Source organism: Colletotrichum truncatum (assembly GCF_014235925.2).
Source record: "Colletotrichum truncatum strain CMES1059 chromosome Unknown Contig_0003, whole genome shotgun sequence".
Classification (NCBI taxonomy): Eukaryota; Fungi; Ascomycota; class Sordariomycetes; order Glomerellales; family Glomerellaceae; genus Colletotrichum; species Colletotrichum truncatum.
In genome coordinates, this window is record NW_027222400.1 from 2,061,670 (window position 1) to 2,079,177 (window position 17,508).

General features: G+C 53.3%; 7 protein-coding genes across 7 annotated transcripts; 5 read left to right on the forward strand and 2 right to left on the reverse strand.

The window, feature by feature from the left end:
* Positions 1-448: 448 nt before the first annotated feature.
* On the forward strand, positions 449-2,167 carry CTRU02_205445 (cytochrome p450 51b; the record flags this gene model as incomplete). The annotated part of the gene is made up of 3 exons (XM_070204557.1): positions 449-694; positions 758-970; positions 1,031-2,167. The coding sequence occupies 3 exons, from the start codon at positions 449-451 to the stop codon at positions 2,165-2,167; spliced, it is 1,596 nt and encodes a 531-aa protein (XP_070061661.1).
* A 747-nt stretch (positions 2,168-2,914) lies between these two features.
* CTRU02_205446 (uncharacterized protein) lies at positions 2,915-4,003 on the forward strand (the record flags this gene model as incomplete). Its single annotated transcript, XM_036722744.1, has 1 exon — positions 2,915-4,003. The coding sequence occupies one exon, from the start codon at positions 2,915-2,917 to the stop codon at positions 4,001-4,003; it is 1,089 nt and encodes a 362-aa protein (XP_036585641.1).
* A 2,379-nt stretch (positions 4,004-6,382) lies between these two features.
* On the forward strand, positions 6,383-7,858 carry CTRU02_205448 (transcription initiation factor tfiid subunit 7; the record flags this gene model as incomplete). The annotated part of the gene is made up of 1 exon (XM_036722746.1): positions 6,383-7,858. The coding sequence occupies one exon, from the start codon at positions 6,383-6,385 to the stop codon at positions 7,856-7,858; it is 1,476 nt and encodes a 491-aa protein (XP_036585642.1).
* Positions 7,859-8,190: 332 nt separating this feature from the next.
* Positions 8,191-8,950, reverse strand: CTRU02_205447 (mitochondrial 54S ribosomal protein mL54; the record flags this gene model as incomplete). The annotated part of the gene is made up of 2 exons (XM_036722745.1): positions 8,191-8,447; positions 8,554-8,950. The coding sequence occupies 2 exons, from the start codon at positions 8,948-8,950 to the stop codon at positions 8,191-8,193; spliced, it is 654 nt and encodes a 217-aa protein (XP_036585643.1).
* Positions 8,951-9,503: 553 nt separating this feature from the next.
* On the reverse strand, positions 9,504-9,908 carry CTRU02_205449 (nadh-ubiquinone oxidoreductase 12 kda subunit; the record flags this gene model as incomplete). The annotated part of the gene is made up of 2 exons (XM_036722747.1): positions 9,504-9,592; positions 9,683-9,908. The coding sequence occupies 2 exons, from the start codon at positions 9,906-9,908 to the stop codon at positions 9,504-9,506; spliced, it is 315 nt and encodes a 104-aa protein (XP_036585644.1).
* Positions 9,909-10,443: 535 nt separating this feature from the next.
* CTRU02_205450 (Nuclear localization sequence-binding protein) lies at positions 10,444-11,971 on the forward strand (the record flags this gene model as incomplete). The annotated part of the gene is made up of 4 exons (XM_070204558.1): positions 10,444-10,565; positions 10,590-10,923; positions 10,996-11,582; positions 11,638-11,971. The coding sequence occupies 4 exons, from the start codon at positions 10,444-10,446 to the stop codon at positions 11,969-11,971; spliced, it is 1,377 nt and encodes a 458-aa protein (XP_070061662.1).
* A 2,236-nt stretch (positions 11,972-14,207) lies between these two features.
* On the forward strand, positions 14,208-15,545 carry CTRU02_205451 (uncharacterized protein; the record flags this gene model as incomplete). Its single annotated transcript, XM_036722749.1, has 2 exons — positions 14,208-14,313; positions 14,380-15,545. The coding sequence occupies 2 exons, from the start codon at positions 14,208-14,210 to the stop codon at positions 15,543-15,545; spliced, it is 1,272 nt and encodes a 423-aa protein (XP_036585646.1).
* Positions 15,546-17,508: the final 1,963 nt, after the last annotated feature.

Consider the following 17,508-nt stretch of genomic DNA (forward strand, 5'->3'; position numbering starts at 1 on the left):
GAAAAAAAAATGCGACTGCAGCGCTTTTCCTGGTAGCTACACACACTACAGCAGCCTTGTAGACACTAGAAAGGACCTGGGCCCCTGTGACAATTGCCCTAAATCAGATCCAGGTGGCCAGATGTCACAGCTTCTTGGCTCCATGGGGATGCGAGATGCTTGACCGCCTAAGAGCTTTCCCATGCATTGGCTCGACCGTCGCACAGGTTGCTTGCGCAAAAATGTGGGACCCAACAAAACGCGGCAGATATCTAATCTCATAAGGGATAATTTAAAACCACCTTCATAGCCCCCCTTCTACTCTCACTCGTGCCACTGGTATTTGTGCGCTACGTCTGGTGAAGATTCTTGGGATCGCAGGCAAACACAGAACCGCGCCCGATACCTCCAATTGACGCTCCTTCTTTCTTTTTACTCCCCTCCAGCGACCCTTTCTTCACCCCCGAGAATGGGTCTCGTTCAAGAGATCGCGGGACCGTTGTCCCAGCAGTTCCAATCTCTTGGTACTGGCTCGCAGGTCGCCGTCGCCTTTGGTGCCTTTCTGGTCGTCTCCGTCGTCCTCAATGTCCTCTCTCAGATCCTCTTCAAGAACCCCAACGAGCCCCCTGTGGTTTTCCATTTGTTCCCCTTCATCGGCAGCACCATCACATACGGCAAGAACCCTCCCGCCTTCTTCGTCGCCAACCGCAAAAAGGTATGCGCGCCACCCTCTTGGTTGCTCGCAACAACTTCTCGGAAAGGGGTCTCATACTAACCCATATACACAAACCAGTATGGCGATATCTTCACCTTCATCCTTCTCGGCAAGAAGACCACTGTCGCTGTCGGACCCCAGGGCAACGACTTCATTCTCAACGGCAAGCTCAAGGACGTGTCCGCCGAAGAGATCTACACCGTTTTGACCACTCCCGTTTTCGGACGCGACGTTGTCTACGACTGCCCCAACTCTAAGCTGATGGAGCAGAAGAAGGTGCCTCCCCAAAGTAACTTTCACCGGAAACCATGTTGCTGACAGTTCCCGCCCCTCCAGTTCATGAAGATCGCCCTGACCACTGAGGCTTTCCGCTCCTACGTCCCCATCATCGCCGACGAAGTCACCAACTATTTCAAGCGCAGTGCCGACTTCAAGGGCAAGTCTGGCGTCGTCAACATGCCCCCCAAGGTTGCCGAGGTCACTATTTTCACCGCCTCTCATGCTCTGCAGGGCGCCGAGATCCGCAACAAGTTCGACGAGTCCCTCGCTGCTCTTTACCACGACCTCGACATGGGCTTCACGCCCATCAACTTCGTTCTGCACTGGGCTCCTCTTCCCTGGAACAAGAAGCGCGACCAGGCCCAGCGCACCGTTGCTCAGATCTACATGGATACCATTCAGGACCGCCGCAACAACGGTCGCACTGATGGCCTTGACATCATGTCCCACCTGATGAACTCGACCTACAAGGATGGCACCAAGGTCCCCGACCACGAGATTGCTCACATGATGATTGCTCTTCTCATGGCTGGCCAGCACTCCTCTTCTTCCACCGCCTCTTGGATTATGCTTCGTCTCGCCCAGTACCCCCACATCATGGAGGAGCTCTACCAGGAGCAAGTCCGCGTTCTCGGTGCCGATCTGCCTCCCCTGACGTACGAGGATCTCGCCAAGTTGCCCCTCAACCAGGCCATCATCAAGGAGACCCTCCGCCTGCACGCTCCCATCAACTCGATCTTGCGCGCCGTCAAGTCTCCCATGCCCGTTCCCGGAACCAAGTATGTCATTCCGACTACCCACAACGTCCTCGCCGCCCCTGGTGTCTCCGCCACCGACCCCACCTTCTTCCCTCAGCCCGAAGTTTGGGACCCCCACCGCTGGGAGACCGACTCTCCCAACGCCCCCAGGATCGCCCGCAACGATGCCGACGAGGAGGAGAAGATCGATTACGGTTATGGTCTGGTCAGCAAGGGTGCCGCATCACCCTACCTGCCCTTCGGCGCCGGCCGTCACCGCTGCATCGGCGAACACTTTGCCAACGCACAGCTGCAGACCATCACCGCTACGGTGGTCAGACTCTTCAAGTTCCGTAACCCCGACGGCAGCGACAGTCTCAACGACACCGATTATGCCTCGCTATTCACGCGGCCCTTGGAACCCGCCAACATCTACTGGGAGAAGCGCAACCCTTAAAGGCTTGGGGGAGCGGGTATTTAACAGGTTTTGGGGTTTGGGGAATGTACATTGCAAGCCAATGAGACTAAGTCATGTGGCCCAGAGAGAAGACATAGACATGAGAGCGCTAAGGCGCAGGCAGTAGACCAATACAGGCGCTGCCAAATAATATTAATGCAAAAGAACGTTATGACATACCTTAACTGTCTGTCTTACCTAAAGTTGGTTAGAACATTATGTTGCAAGCTGTGATAAAACTCAATCAGTAAACTAAACGGCAGGCCAGCCCCCATTCACAAGCAGCTGCCCGAAGACAGGTGGTGCTAAATTCATTGCGGGGCTCGGCCGATTGATGATGTTGACGATTTGCCCATACAACTGATACATGTTCGGTCGGTCGGCCTTGTTTCGTTTCAGAGTCAGTGCACCGAGCTGGGATGATCTTAACAATGTCTCAGGACAGGCCATCCCCCCCCCCCCCCCCCCTCCTCAACCTTTACCTCATCCTAATTATAAGCTCACTCATACCAAGCTATCACCCACGCAACTGCCTTACGAACGAGCCGCGTACAGACGTGGGGTTTTAGGTTTGCTCATTGACGGTGCACCTACACCTTACTACACTGACTGCATGCCGGCCAATCCGCCACACCATATAAACTGAGCTTGCCGCGAGACAAAGCCAGTGCTTGAATCTGTATCGCTGTACGCACAGTTCTCCTTACTTATAGGATTTCGTGAGACCACTCAGCACACAAAATCAGAATGAATACAGAGGACGAAAACCTCGGGCCTCTGGTCCGGCTGTGGGGCATCCGGACGGAGCAGCTCCCGCCGCCAAGAGCCACTGCCGCCGACTTGGCGCCGTTCCTCATCGCCGTACTGCAGGAAGCGGTCCCCTTCATTGACGCCGTTGCACCCAAGGACGGCACTTCGCGACCGAGCGAGTGGAAGGCCAAGGGGGCAAAGTCATATCCCGAATCGACGGCACAGGTTGAGCTGTATGAGCGCATCATTGCTTCAGCTGAGCTCGAAAAGGAGGCGGCGCGGAACCAACTGCCAAACGCCTCCATCACCGCTGAAACATGGGCTTGTAGGCGCAGTATACACAAGGACAGGCCAAGCAAAGGAACGGCGGCGTGGGAGGAGTTTGTCAAGTGCTTCAAGGATGACCATGTTGAAGCCGAGAAGGCATTCACACCGAACGTGATACAGACTAGGGAGGCGCTGACATGGGATTGCACTGGTGTTACAGTGGAAGAGGGTGGTCTAGTATGGTGTGATTTCAAGGTGGCCGTGTCCGAGATCAAGCACAAGCTCGGGATGCCGCTCAAGAATCGTGTATTTCCCGAGTTGATCCTCTCAGCGAAGGCGAAGGATATCGATGAGTTCATCGTCGTATCTATCCCAATATCGGACCTGTCATCTTCAGACTACGGCGGCCTAGTCAATGAGAAGGGAGTTGTGGTGGCCGCCTACGCCAGTGTCGAGAGGATTAGAAGGTTGCCCACGGGTGCGATCGAATGGATCATGTCCACTGCGTCAGACGCAAAGGGCATCTTGCCTGTCTGGATACAGGCGAAGGCTGTCCTCGGGGTTGTTGCCAAGGATGTTGCGCTCTTCCTGGGATGGATCGCCGAGGAGCGCGAGAAAGGTACGAGTGTGGGCAAGTGGACTGCAGTCAAAGGAAACAGGGGAACCGAGATTCCCGATCGCAGGGCTTCAGCGGCTTTGGAAGATGGGGAATCTTCCTCACAAGGAAGAAGTTCCAGGCAAGGGGTACCGTTGAGAAAAGAGCCCGCCGTTGGCATGAATGGTACGAGAGCAGGGACTAACGGGCAGGCACACGCCTAGATGGATACGCAGCTATTCCAGAAGTCATGATATATGTATATACCATAATGTGTAACATGATTGGATCATTGGTAAATGACTTGTTCATTACCTCTCCCTTCAACTGACCTGGCTGACAGTCGAGGCTTCTCCAATGCTATGTCTCAAACTTCCACTTGCCCCTTCTACGATGGACCTCTTACCCTTGTTCTTTCCCTGGCCACTCCATCACTGCCTTTCCTAGACCGGGCGATATAGGTGGGGTCCGTCGGTGCCTTCCGCAATGAGTTGCCTACCTGCCTTATTTCTGACCTTCAGCCGGACTCGCTCAGAGACGGTTGGTGCCGTGGGAACTACGCCTTCCGTTCAAGTGATGGAATGAAGCAGTATAGAAGGTGAATGTATGTCTGAGCCCCCATCCACTTTTATATCAACTCGTCAATCTCTGATCGTCACCTCAATTTCCTGTCTTCCAAGAAGACACATACATCTACCAACAACGTCATTCATGATTCAATACAAATCCTACACAAGCCGTTGACTGGTCACTGTTGCAATTTGAAACGGTCTTCCACTACTCTCTATCGGCATTCCCTTCGCAGTACCTAAAGGCAGCATGGCTGAGGTACGTTCCGCCGCTCCATCTAGAGCGAGTCAGCATGCAATCCAGTCGGTGCCAGTAAGTCCTAACGTTCCCTAGGCGCCAAAGAGACGTATGAAAGCCCTATCGAACTCTAGTAACCAGTACGAACAGACTGCCAGCGGCACTCTCGCCACTGGCCTTGCTGCCTCTAATAATCCAATACAGACATCCGACGTGCCAAGTATGTTGATGTTGCACAATGTATACCAGCAGCTATGGGACCAGCGAAAAAGACAAGAAGATTTCAGTAAGCGAGTAGATGTCAGTGAGAAAGAAAGACTGGAATTGCAGGTGAAGCTTCGGGCAGAACTTGACGACCTCGGTCGCCAACTGACCAGTCTACATTCGTCTTTGGGAAAGAAAATTCGCCAGATAGAAAGTCGAGTGGAGCGAGAAGCTCAGGCTTTGCAGCAAAGGATACAATCGTACAGGGTAAATCAGGAACCGAAACCAATGGTGCAGTCCGACCAGATCCGCGCGGGCAACCAGCCTGGCTCTCAACCAGCAATCCACTCAGACCAGGCTTCACACTTCAACATCCCAGGTACGGAGTTGATGTTTCCGGTCATCCGACCAGCTAAACAATTTGAAGGAGATCAGACTACACGGAAACGCAAGAGTGAAGATGATATTTCAACAGCATCTGAGCTTGATGAGCTTGAGCCCCAGCCGCGTAAACCCCCTAAACGTCGACGAGCGGCCCAACCCATCAAGCCATCCAGTAGCTCCCGCTCGAAGACAACTGAGACCAGAACCTCAGAATTCAAAAGTCTGCAAAGAGCTGCTCAGAAACGTTATCAGCAGACAAATCCCAAAAATTTTACTACAGTCCGGCGAGTCCTCTATGATTTTATCGAAAGCATATCCGATCTGGACGTCTCAAGGAACCTGCAACAGGCTTTGATCAAAGAGTTGCCTAACTCCCTCCGAGAAACAAAACCTAGAGGAGGGTTGCGATGTCTGATGGCATGCAGCGCCTTTAGCTGGGCCGATGTCATGCGAATTGCGGCCTCTGTCGAAGTGGTTGAAGACGAGGCGGATTGAGATGGTTACCAATTGACTGGAGTTGTAGAGTGCTTTAATGAGATGGGCCACGGTGGAAAGCGGAGGCTAAATACAAGAAAGGAGAAGTTGAAGGTGCAGATCGGCGCCAATATGCTTTGCTACAACTCAGACGATATACAAATAGTTGCTGGTTTCTCGTCTACGGAAACATGTATTGTCCTATAAAGTTAATAGCTAATCCATCCCTAAATCGTGGCTTGCCTATTCGCCTATGAAAGGTCAGTGTCTGTGCATTACTTGTGTGGGTGGAGTTGCGCGCGATACAGGCATTGTCACGCTAAAACTTACCACGCGTAAGCTGCAAGGCTACAGCAGCACCCCGGAAGAAAGGTATGTATACCTTTGCGGTGCGCTTAACCCCCCAAACCAACTAGGAGGTGCCGACCACTTGGAGGATTCCTGCGATTAAGCTTCACATTTTCTGCCCTACTGCATTTGCCAACATCGGCGCTTTCTACACAATCTTCACTCGTTGCAGATTCTTATTAGCCTTGGTTCTTCAGTTGCCTATCTCTCACTTACTGTCAACTACGAGCTCGCTTCATCTGATCAGTCCGACTGGCAAGGACGGCCGCGCCTGCTATCTTGGCGCGACTACCTCATACATCACGACCGGTCCTGCAGGCGTTTTCTTCAACCACGATATCCTCGAAGCAATATTCCCTTAAGTTGTGTACTTCTTCACTTTCAAGATGCCAGATATAAGCGCCCCGCCACCGCCGCCCCGGCCGAAATTAAAGTTGAAGGCATCATTTAGCGAACCGAACGGTGCGCCTGCAACACCATCAAGTGCGGCCCCCCTCTCGAGCAAGAAGATCAAGCTCAAGTCGTCACAACCACCGACGCCCGCCGGTTCTACCGCGCCAACACCTGTGAAGACCAAGGCCGGGCGACAGCCGAAGCCTACGAGCAAACTTATCGAGTCGAAGAAGCGCGAGCAAATCGAGATCGATGACGATGGCACAAATCAACCGGCGAAGAAGATCAAGCTTCTAAAGATCCCTCATGTTGCAACCCCGGGAGGCCGTCACATTGTTGTTAAATCAAAAGGCAAACCACCAAATCACCCGCCCGGCGATGGCTACGATTCGGAGGCGAGTGACCAAGAGAAGGACCCCGTGATCGAAGAGCAATTCATTCTGCGTATGATGCCTGGAGAGCACTGCGAGTATGTGAGGAAGTGTATAGAAGAAGGAAAAGTTGGGCTACCGAGAAAGGACGGCGGCGCGGACATTGCCATAAAGTTCTTCGATGACGAGAGTCGACGCGCCATGGTCATAGTCAAGGGGCAGCACTACGCTGCTGTCATGGTTGAGTTGCCTACAATCACAGAAGGCATGAAATCCTGGGACAGGAAGACATTCATGAAATCCGCCGACATCTGTCACATGCTTCTTGTTTTCCAACAAGTACGGAGTGAGGAGGAGGCGAAGAAGGCACCACTACCCTCGATGATCCAACCTGGATTTAAGTGGCCCCACGGTTTGACGCCGCCAATGCATGACGCCGTCAATCAAAGATTTGCCAAGGTGATCAGTCGATCTGAGATTGAACTGAAGGAGAATGAAGTCAAGAAGCTTCTAGCCGCCGATGCAGCAGCTGTCTCTTCAAAGTATGAGCTCATCGACGAGAAGAGAATGCAGTCCGGAGATGAATACTCTGAAGACGAGCAGGATGCCGATGGCGAAGCTGATGACAGCGGATACTTCCCTGCCGATGGCTACGCCAACGGCGAGCTGTTTGATGACGATCTTGAGGCTGAGCTCGAGGCTGCCTTTGAGGAGGAAATGAACCAGCCAGTTACCGAGGTGGGAACGCCAGCAACACAATTCGAAGCAGCCACACCGATGACAATGAACAACGGCACACCGGCAGCAAATGCGCAAGACAGTGCAGACGGTGAGGAGTCGGCGGTCAGCGAAGAAGACGAAGACGACGACGATGATGACGACGACGACGATGACGATAGGGCACGTTTGGACGAAGTCAAGGCGGTTCGGGAAGATATTACACAACTCAAGAATGAGATCGCCAAAAAGGAAGCGGAAATGGCCAGGATAGACAACAAGATTCTTCGCGGCCGTGTTGAGTCCCGCTTGAAGGATTTGAGGGCAGAGCTTCACCTGAAGATGACCTCCATAGGAGAAGAGGAAGAGGACGAGGATTAGCAAAAGCAAAACAGTGCCTCGATTGCAGCTGGGGGGCTATATCTAGCTTGACCTTAAACAGGGGTAACATTATGGACATATCTGCGGCCATGTATACCTAGAACAACATTACTAAGCAAGCACGCGTTAATACCAACGGCTTTGGTGCTTTGCAAATAATCTTTTCCTCTCAACTTGTGACGATGCAGTGATGATATAAAATCGGCCATGCCGACAGTAAATATTGTACAAGAGCCCACCCCATTTTCTTGCTCTGTATGATACACAGACTCCCGAAGTTCGCAATCGCTGCGGTAGCCGGCGGCACCAGCGACGATACCAATATACTATCTTTACATGGATTTGAGGTAGTTGGTCTCCTTGATCTTGGCCTTGCGCTCCTTGCGCATTGCCTTGCGCAGGTCGTCTCTCTTGCTCAACGCATGGAGATTGTGGTCGACATCGCCACCCTTCTCTCCGGGCAAGTTGATGGACTGCTGGGGCAGAGGGACCTTGGGCGCGAGAGCCTCAACGTCGCCTGATGCGAGAAGCTTGGCCTCGAGAGCCTTTTGGCGCTTGGCAGCCGCCTTACGCTGCTTCTTGGACTTGGCTGGTAGACGCACGAGCATGTTAGCAAAGGAACTAGCTTGGTCACGCGAGGAGGTTTACACCCTTGACAGAGTGCGACGAGGGACGTTAGGAGAGGGCGAACGTACAGAACATCTCGGCAGCAAGGTCTTCCACGGATTCAGTAACTTCCTTCTTGGCCTCAAGGCATGTCCACAGCCAGTCGGGATATTCCTCATCGGCGAGGGCAACAGGGTCCGTCTTGCCCTTGAAGTAGTTCAGGCCATTGAGGACTGTTCCGGGGGCGCAGGATGAGGTAGGCCTCGTGGGAGCCTTGATGGTCTCGTCCTTGACGTTGGAAAGCTTCGGGGGCGCAGCCGGGTTAGCAGGCGGTGCTGGCGCGGCATCCGGGGCGGCAGACGTGCCGGGGGCAGCGTTTCTTGTCGGCGCAGAGAGGGAGAAGGGTCTGACGAGGAGGGCGCCGGCGCTAGGCTGCTGGAGACGAGGCAGAGCCGTGGCTCGCCGCAGACATGTTCTGCAAATCATATTGGGAGATTAGGAGCACGCGACTGTCTGAAGGCGGTGCGCTGTTGTTTCGACGTCGAAGTCGAAGAGGCCTAGTCGTGGTGGTGCTGCAGGATGTGTGAGCTTGAGCTTGGGGTGCGGTGGAAAAATTCTGGGGCGGGCGGGACGAGCCAGTTACGCAACTAGCATGGAAGGCTGTCCACCACTATCAAGGTACCTTTCTAGAGCTCCAACTCTACTCTTAAATACAAGTCTGGGTGCATTCATCGTCCATGCGAGTCAATTGACTCAATTTATCCAAGATTCAAGGCTTTCAAGCCAGCGAATTCGGCTTCTTTACAAGGTCTCTTGAAAGTAAACGTAAAATGTCGGATAAATGCATAACCTCAAAAGCCTTGATTGATTCATTTGTACATAGCGCGAGGGATATCCCCATCACGCGGCCAATTGGCATGATGTGACATGGCCAAGTCCTCCGTTTTCCCTCCTGATTGTTAAGGAAAACCTCTATCAAAGCGACACCCTTGTTCCACATTGGAACCCTCCCGATCCATCTCGCCCAGACATAGTTTTTTCATGCCTTGTCCTGCTTGGTGATGTAGTTCTGTTGCTCAAACAGCGTGCCCTTGACCTTCTTCTCCTTCAGCAGCTGCAGGTACCTTTCTGTAGGAGATTGTTAGTATTTCATCACTTGAAGAGAGCCCATCTTAGTGTCTCGGCGGACACAGAGCTCCGGTACGGGCTGCGACTAACCTCTCAGCTGGCCGCAGTTCTCCAAGTGGTTCACACCCTCGCGCTTGTAGCACTTGCCCAGTTCCTCTCCAACAAGACGCAGCATCATGGAGCCAACCCATTGCTCACGGATAATGGCATCCTGTGCCTGCTTGAATGCTTTGGTGTCATCGTAGTCGACGCCGTCGAAGGTCGGGGGGACCTTAGGCTTCTGCGCCAGGAACATCTCGGACTCGGGAGTCGGCATCTTAACTGTGGTGGATTGGTTTCGTCTCGTATGAAACGGGCTCGAATTGGTGAATGGGTCACCGGAGGTCGAAAAGCGTCTCGGCGAGAGGTTGAGCGGTGGTGGTGATCGAATTCGGGGCCGGTTTGATTTGGCTGGCTGTCGGAACTGGAGGAACCTAGCAACCAATGGTCAGCTAGAATCCGGCAGCCTTAATTCGCAGGCTCAAGGCCCGCAGCCGCCTCCCCAGCGCGACTCTGCTGCGACAATCGGTACGTACCCACCACCCACGCAGCCACTTGCTCACCGCCCGTACCGGTCGAGGGATGCCCCGCTAAAATTTTGGCAAATCGCAAAAAAAATTCTGTCGCAAGACCCTTCGCCCCCAACCACCGGACCCTTGCCTTATAAGTCAAGCTACCGCCTCCAGACAGCTTTGAATTTTTCCTCGAGCATCCTCTCACCTCTGGAAAAAGCTTTTTTTTGCTCTTTCCATTCTCCAATCCCCTTGTACACCGTCGATACCCTTCTTTCCCTTCCACCCTCAACAATCACAATGGGCAAGACTAAGTCTACCACCAAGGGCAGCAAGGCCTCTGACCCTCTCACCAAGGTGAAGAACGCCGGTGTCACCAAGGCCTCCGAGAGCCCTAAGGCCAAGTCCAAGGCCATTGCCAAGGACGTTGCCGTCAAGGGTTCTAAGGAGAAGAAGTCCAAGAAGAAGGTTGAGTCTGAGTCTGAGTCCTCCGACAGCAGCGAGGAGGAGTCCGATTCCGACTCTTCTGAGTCCGAGTCTGAGGAGGAGAAGCCCGCTCCTAAGGCCGCTAAGAAGGCCGCTGAGTCTTCCGACAGCGAGAGCGACTCTTCCGACTCTGACTCTGAGTCTGAGGAGGAAGCCCCCAAGGCCAAGGCCAACGGTGCTGCCAAGACCAACGGCACCGCTAAGAAGGACTCTTCCGACAGTGACTCCAGCGAGGAGGACTCTGACGACTCTGACTCTTCTGAGGACGAGAAGACTGAGAAGAAGGCCGACGCCGTAAGTAACTGTTCCATTTCTTTTGCCTTGACAAAAGCTAATATTTGATAATAGTCTTCCGACTCCGACTCCGACTCCGACTCTTCCGACTCTGATGAGGAGGAGGAATCCTCTGACTCTAAGGAAGCTTCTGAGACTGAGACCAAGGCTGAGGAGCCCTCCAAGAAGCGCAAGGCCCTCGACGACCCCGTCATCCCTGGCAAGAAGGCCCGTACCGATGTCTCTGACAAGAGCTCCACCCTCTTCGTTGGCAGCCTTGCCTGGGCTGTTGATGACAACACTCTCTACGAGGCCTTCCAGCAGTTCCCTGACCTGACTGGTGCCCGCGTTGTTACCGACAAGCAGACTGGCCGCAGCCGTGGCTTCGGTTACGTCGACTTTGCCAACCCTGAGGCTGCTGCCGTCGCCCTCGAGGCCTCCCAAGGACAGGACCTTGCCGGCCGTGCCATGAACATTGACTTCTCTGGCCAGAAGCCCGCTGGTGATGGCAACCACCAGGCTCGCGCCCAAGACCGTGCCCAAAGACACGGCGACACCGTCAGCCCCGAGAGCGAGACTCTGTTTGTTGGTAACCTTCCCTTCGATGTTGACCAGGACACCGTCCGCGCTTTCTTCGCCGAGATCGGCGAGGTTGCCAGCGTTCGCCTTCCCACTGACCCGTGAGTACATTCAATCATTGCAATTTAAAGACACTCTGACTGACCCCCTTCACAGTGAGAGCGGTAACCTCAAGGGCTTCGGCTACGTCTCTTTCACTTCCATTGACGACGCCAAGAATGCATTCCAGCAGTTAAACGGCCAGTACATTGGTGAGGGTCGCAGCGGCCGTGCAGTTCGTTTGGACTTCGCTGGCCAGAAGCCTAACCGTGACGGCCCTGGCGGTCGCGGCGGTGGCCGTGGTGGTTTCGGTGGCCGTGGTGGTGGTCGCGGTGGCGGCCGTGGCGGCTTCGGCGGACGTGGTGGTGGCCGTGGCGGTGGCCGTGGTGGTTTCTCTTCCACCAACCGTGGTGGCATGGGTGACTTCAAGGGCTCCAAGATCACCTTTTAAGGTGTGAAGGTGTGATGCAAGCCGCACGATGAATGATGATAGTTCAGAGGGCATATCGCGGGCATATTCTGTGGGCTTCGTGGGCTGTCGGTTCGAGACAAGTTTCTTTCCTTCGGGAATTGTGGGCTTTGAGAGCAGTTTCTTCGGAGACATGATGGACCTGAGGGCTTTTGACTTTGACCGTGGGCTTGTGGCGTCTCTTGTATATCATAGAGACATTTGCGGGATCTGTACGCTATTGTGGGTTGACCAAGAGGGCATTAGTTGCACAGCAACATCTTCACAGTGGGCAGACGGCTTATTATCACGATGTTGGGAAGAATCTCTATGTGCCTGCATCATCAGGCACGTTGCGAGGGGATCAACTTTGATGATGACGACGGCTTCTGTGGGCTCTGGGGGTTGCTCTTGACAGTCTACTCTTTGGTATGCTGTGGATGTGGCTGGTCAGGCGTTTTCTCTCCTTTGGTTACTATTTTGAACCTGGAACGATACCATGCAACGCGACGCAGAACGGAGTAAGTATACTTCTCCCCGTGAATGTCATTTTGTCCTTTCAAAGAAAGAAAAGGCCCATACCGGCCAGGAGAACTCGGCGTTTAGGGATCGGCTCCTAGTGTAATACAAAAGTTTTGATATTTCTTGATGAACTCGTCATTGTCTTCGTTCTACTGCAACGTGAAGTAATATGTGTATGTTGAGTAGTGTAGTAGCAAGATTGATGCGGCTTGCTAGGGGCAAAGGTTGTACTAAGTATCACTATCGTAGTTTGCCGGCGGCTTGTCTTACATTAGGGAGTTGGCCGACTTCGCACCCCATTCGACAGCAGCCTCGTGGCTCAGCTTCCCGCAAAGAGCTGCGTCATTGGGCGGCACGGGGTGCGAATGCAGCCCCCGTGATGACGGGTAATCTGCAAACCCCATACAGCACTAAAACATAACTGGACAGCTTGGTCACTCAGCCCTCCTTCTCACCAAACAACGTCACGGGTGAACACCTGTTCGCCAGCGCGGTGGGCTGGAATAGTAGATGCAAACGCCGCAAATTTGCTCAGCCGTTCGACTACTCGGCAGGATGATGAAACGGTACGAATCTGTTGGGGGAACGGTGGAGCGGAAAGGAGGGCACGCCAGTGGAATCTGGCATGACTTGGTAGACGATTATAAGACGACAATCATGGCGTGTCTTGGGATCGTCCTTGTCGCGGGATGCACATTGCAGACCACTAACAGAGCCGGACGCTCCCATCTTCAGGCTCGCTGCTGGCATTTCAGGGAAGTTAAGGCCCGACGCCAACAGCCGGTGTCGGTGCTACTGTGTAGTTTGACAGGTAGGAGTAATGTTTAATAGTGGTGGCAGGCGCAGCCCGCGCTTCCCACAGTGCGACTACTCCACTCATCCGCACCTGACCCCGCTACGATGCAGCACTTGGCAGCCCAGACGATGTGTGCAAGTGGGATGCTTGGGGCGGGATCATGGCTTGCTCTGGGCCCCTGGGGCCACCACCACAACAACAGTCTGGCAGCGGAATAGATGGTAATCATAGCGTCATCGACGCCCAAATACTCGCACTGTACTTATCGGGGCTGCTTGCAGCGATATGCGACAAAATGCCTAGGACACGCCGTCTGAAGTGCGCGTGGCGGCCATGGCACCTGACACGGTGCGGTGGCCGGAAACTACAAGCACCGGGCCATTATCATAGGTAACTCCGCACCAGATGCTTGCTGCAGATGTACATCATCTGCATCTGTTATCCATCCTTTCCCCGTATTACATGCTTTGATGGAGACTGGTCCCTTTCCCCTCCCCCCCCCCTTTCCCTTCCCAAAGGCACAGCCAGCCAGCAAGCAGGGCCTCAACACCATCTCACCGACCCTGCGTGCCTGGTGAGCCAGCCATAGTCGAAGCGGTCTGGTGCATCCTTCTTCCTAACTTCACCCTTCTTTTTTTCCTGCCCTCTATTGTTCTACCATCTTTTCGCCGCATTACAATACGTTCTTAGAACCATCGTCGGCGTCGCGCGAACAGACATCTCGGACCGCATACTAAGTATCGCTAGCTAATCTTATCTCAAAACGCGGGGTTTCGGACGGAGGAGCGCCCCCCCACATCCGTCCAGCCACATCCCCCAACGTCGTCGTCTACAATAACGACATCCTTTACAACTGCGACCACGAATACCCTTTTTTGCACTTCAGTTTGTTGTTGCGGCGCCGAAAACTAGCACTGAACGATGGAAGGGCACCAACGCGACGAACATGCTGGCCAAAACTGGCAAAACAGCAGGATGTCAGTGAACGGAGCACGATCCGCCGCGGGGCCTCGTAGGAGGAATGATGGTCAGTCGCTCGCAACTCAAGCATTTGAAAATGCCCTTAATGAAATACTGACACGATTCTCTGCAGAATCCTGGGTCGAAATTTCGTCGCAGCCGTCTTCGTCATCCCTCTCATCCATCGGCGATGAGATCGTTACTACCGGTCTCCGAGTCGGCGGGGCCATGGCCGCCCGCCGACGTCGCTTACACCACCAACCGGTACCCCGATCCTTCCACGTCGACCAGACAGCTATCCACGCCGGAACAAGCAGCCAGGAAGAGTATGAAGAGAGCGAGAGCGAAGAGGATCGGTGCCTAACAAGCTCAACCGAAAATGTCCAGCCTTCTATGCGCGCACCGTTCCAGCAACAACAGCCGGCGCAGGTGGAGTCGGAGGATTCTGACGACGGTGATGAGATCGCTACAGCTCTGGGACGTGTTACCGATGATCCTGTTTTCCGCCCTCACCCCAACGCATTTTCTCACCCGCCATCAGGCTTGCACCGGAGCCACTCGGCAAACTCGGCCGTTCATCAACACCCGCACAGCAGCGTACGTCCTTCTCTATCCCATCGTTCTCAGACGAGGGTCCATCGCGGCCCACCGAACTTTATGTCGCCTGCATATCAAGCCGACAACGACGCGGCTCTCCGTGCTTCCCTTACCACCCTTCTCTCCTGCGCCGCCGCTGCCCGTGGCCTGCCTAAGTATAAGGACACTGAGCAGCAAGGCGCACCAGCCCACACCGGCGTCGGACCTAGTTCTCAACCCGTAGAATTGAGACTCATGCCTGAGTCTGAACTCATGCCGGATAGGCCGCCTCAGCCTCAAGGCGCACCACAAGCCAAGGCACCTACTCGGTCACGGAATGTCACATCTTCTACTCCCTCATCGCCCAAGAGTGAAGGGGTCGACAAGCACAAGAGGACTTCCTCTTCACAGACCCGCTCATCGAGGGCAACAAAGAAGAAGAAAATGACAGCCAGCGAAGACGCACTCATCAGTCCCACATTGTTGACTTGGGTCATGAGCGCCGGCGTCGTTGTGTTGGTTTCTGTGGTTGGTTTCGGTGCAGGATACGTGATCGGCCGCGAAGTAGGACGCCAGGAAGCTCTCTCTGCAGCGGGAGTGGGCGTTAACGCTTCAACGGTAGCGGACTCTTCATCGTGCGGCAGAGAAGTTATTCGTTCTTCCGGCGGTGGTCTTCGTCGTCTCAGGTGGAGCACGGGGGTTGGCCGAAGCGTTGTGGCCTGAATCAGGCATGAAGCCCAATCCTTCAACATCTCATCTGATTCATGAGTCGTCGGATACTATTTACGTCTCCAACGTTTTCCCTCCGCCCGCCCGGGGGAGTCCGGGGTAATAGTGGGCTAGCTGACGTGATGAGTTCCGGACTTTTTTCTTCTGGCTTTTTTTTTTGGCCGGTCTTCTCTTTTCGTCATGAATGGGTTTGAGCACGAGCTTTGACGAATATAGACGATCTTGAACCATGGATACCTCTTCTTCCTATTTTTGGGAGAAACGCGGAACATGCCTGACAAACGAAAACGGGGATAGGCGTGGGCGTGTGTTTATGTTGCGTTTATGTGGGTGCAGTCACATCAAATGTGACCCTTTTTTTTCCCTCTTCACATACATCTGAAATGATCTACGATCGGAGGGGAATGCCAAGGGGCTGGGCGGCACGGCATGAAAGCTTTTTTTTTTCCCTACTCATTTTCTATTCATTTCTGATTTACTTCAAGGGTCTGGTTTTGAATTTCCTGCGATTGCATCTGAGAGGACGTGTGAGAGGGTGGGGTGAGGCTTGGCTTCAAGCTTGTCTTTTGCCTCAATCTCTTGGCGTGTTGAGCCCTGCGACGATGGACGTAGGTGAAACCAACTTCATCTTTCGAATAGCTCTTACGGTAGTTTAATACAAGTAAAGGCATGGTATACGGAAACTTCGGGTTGCGACGCAGAATACACATGTGACGACAGTAATCATCAAAGAAACAAACCTCATCCCAATTAGACATGTTACGTGGTTGCTTGCGTACCTTTAAGCAACATCAAATAGAGAAACTCTAGCCGTAAAGGGCGAAGAAAATCAAAACCAGTTGAAGCTGTTTTCTGTTACGTTGGTGAGGACAATGCTACTTGAACCGGACACGCACACTAAATACATCCGCCGGCCACTCCGATCGCTCGCTCGCGAAAATGGACAATCCGTAACGACTTGAAGCTGCTCGAAACGGGTTGCCCTTTCGAGACTCGGGCTCTTGACAGCCAGGTTCGGGCGGTGCACTCTGCTTTAGTTACGCTGGACGTGCTTGTTCTGAACTACGAAGGAAGACTGGGAGTTTTCGCGGAGTTCAGCGTGACATGGACCCGACTTTTCTTGGAGGCAAAGTCAAACTTCCTCACCCCCCTTTCTTGATATTTTTTTCCTTATTGGATAATCCTTTCACTTTTTTTTTTTTTTTCGTTTGTTATTGAAGCTTGCTGGACAGAGAGCCTTGGGAGGTCGCGACGGAGACTTCAACTTATCCGCGGAGTAACCCTTACAAGCATAATTTGGCGATGGAGCTAGATTAGATCTTCTGACAGTCGGTCTCCGGGCCAAGAAATTCTCGTCTCTTGAAATCCACCTTTAATCAATTTCAGATATTGTGAGCATTCTTTTTATTCTTTGTTCAGAGTTCTAGATGGGCTAAGCCGATCAAAGTAGGAGAAATAAAAACATAAAAAGAAACCTGCTAGGATCGCACTCCATCGATGATGTGATCGCCGTCAACGCTAACGCGTCTGGAGCCTTTCTGGCTTTCTTCCCCTACAGTCTCTACCCCTGATACTGCCTAGGGCATGGTATTTCCCCATGAAAACCCATTTTAGGAACCATCGTCTTGAGTCTGGAGAAGTGCCCAACGCCAAGAGCCAAGCGATCTAGGTACTTGTCTCGGCGATTGTTTCGTTACAACAACGCCGTGCAAATTTGACGTACTATCATGTAAACCTGTCCGTCACACCATGAAACTGAGGGATCATTGATAAGGTTGCTATTCACGGAATAGGACCCCCCCCCCCCCCCCCCCCCCCCCCAAAAAAAAAAAACACCCCAGTTTCCTCAGGGGATGGGTTTAGCAGATAGAGGTGTGTAGCGAAAAAAAAGCACTTCCATCAGGAAACCTTTGTATACGCTTACGCTGGGAGTCCGACTGAGTATATTGCTAGATCG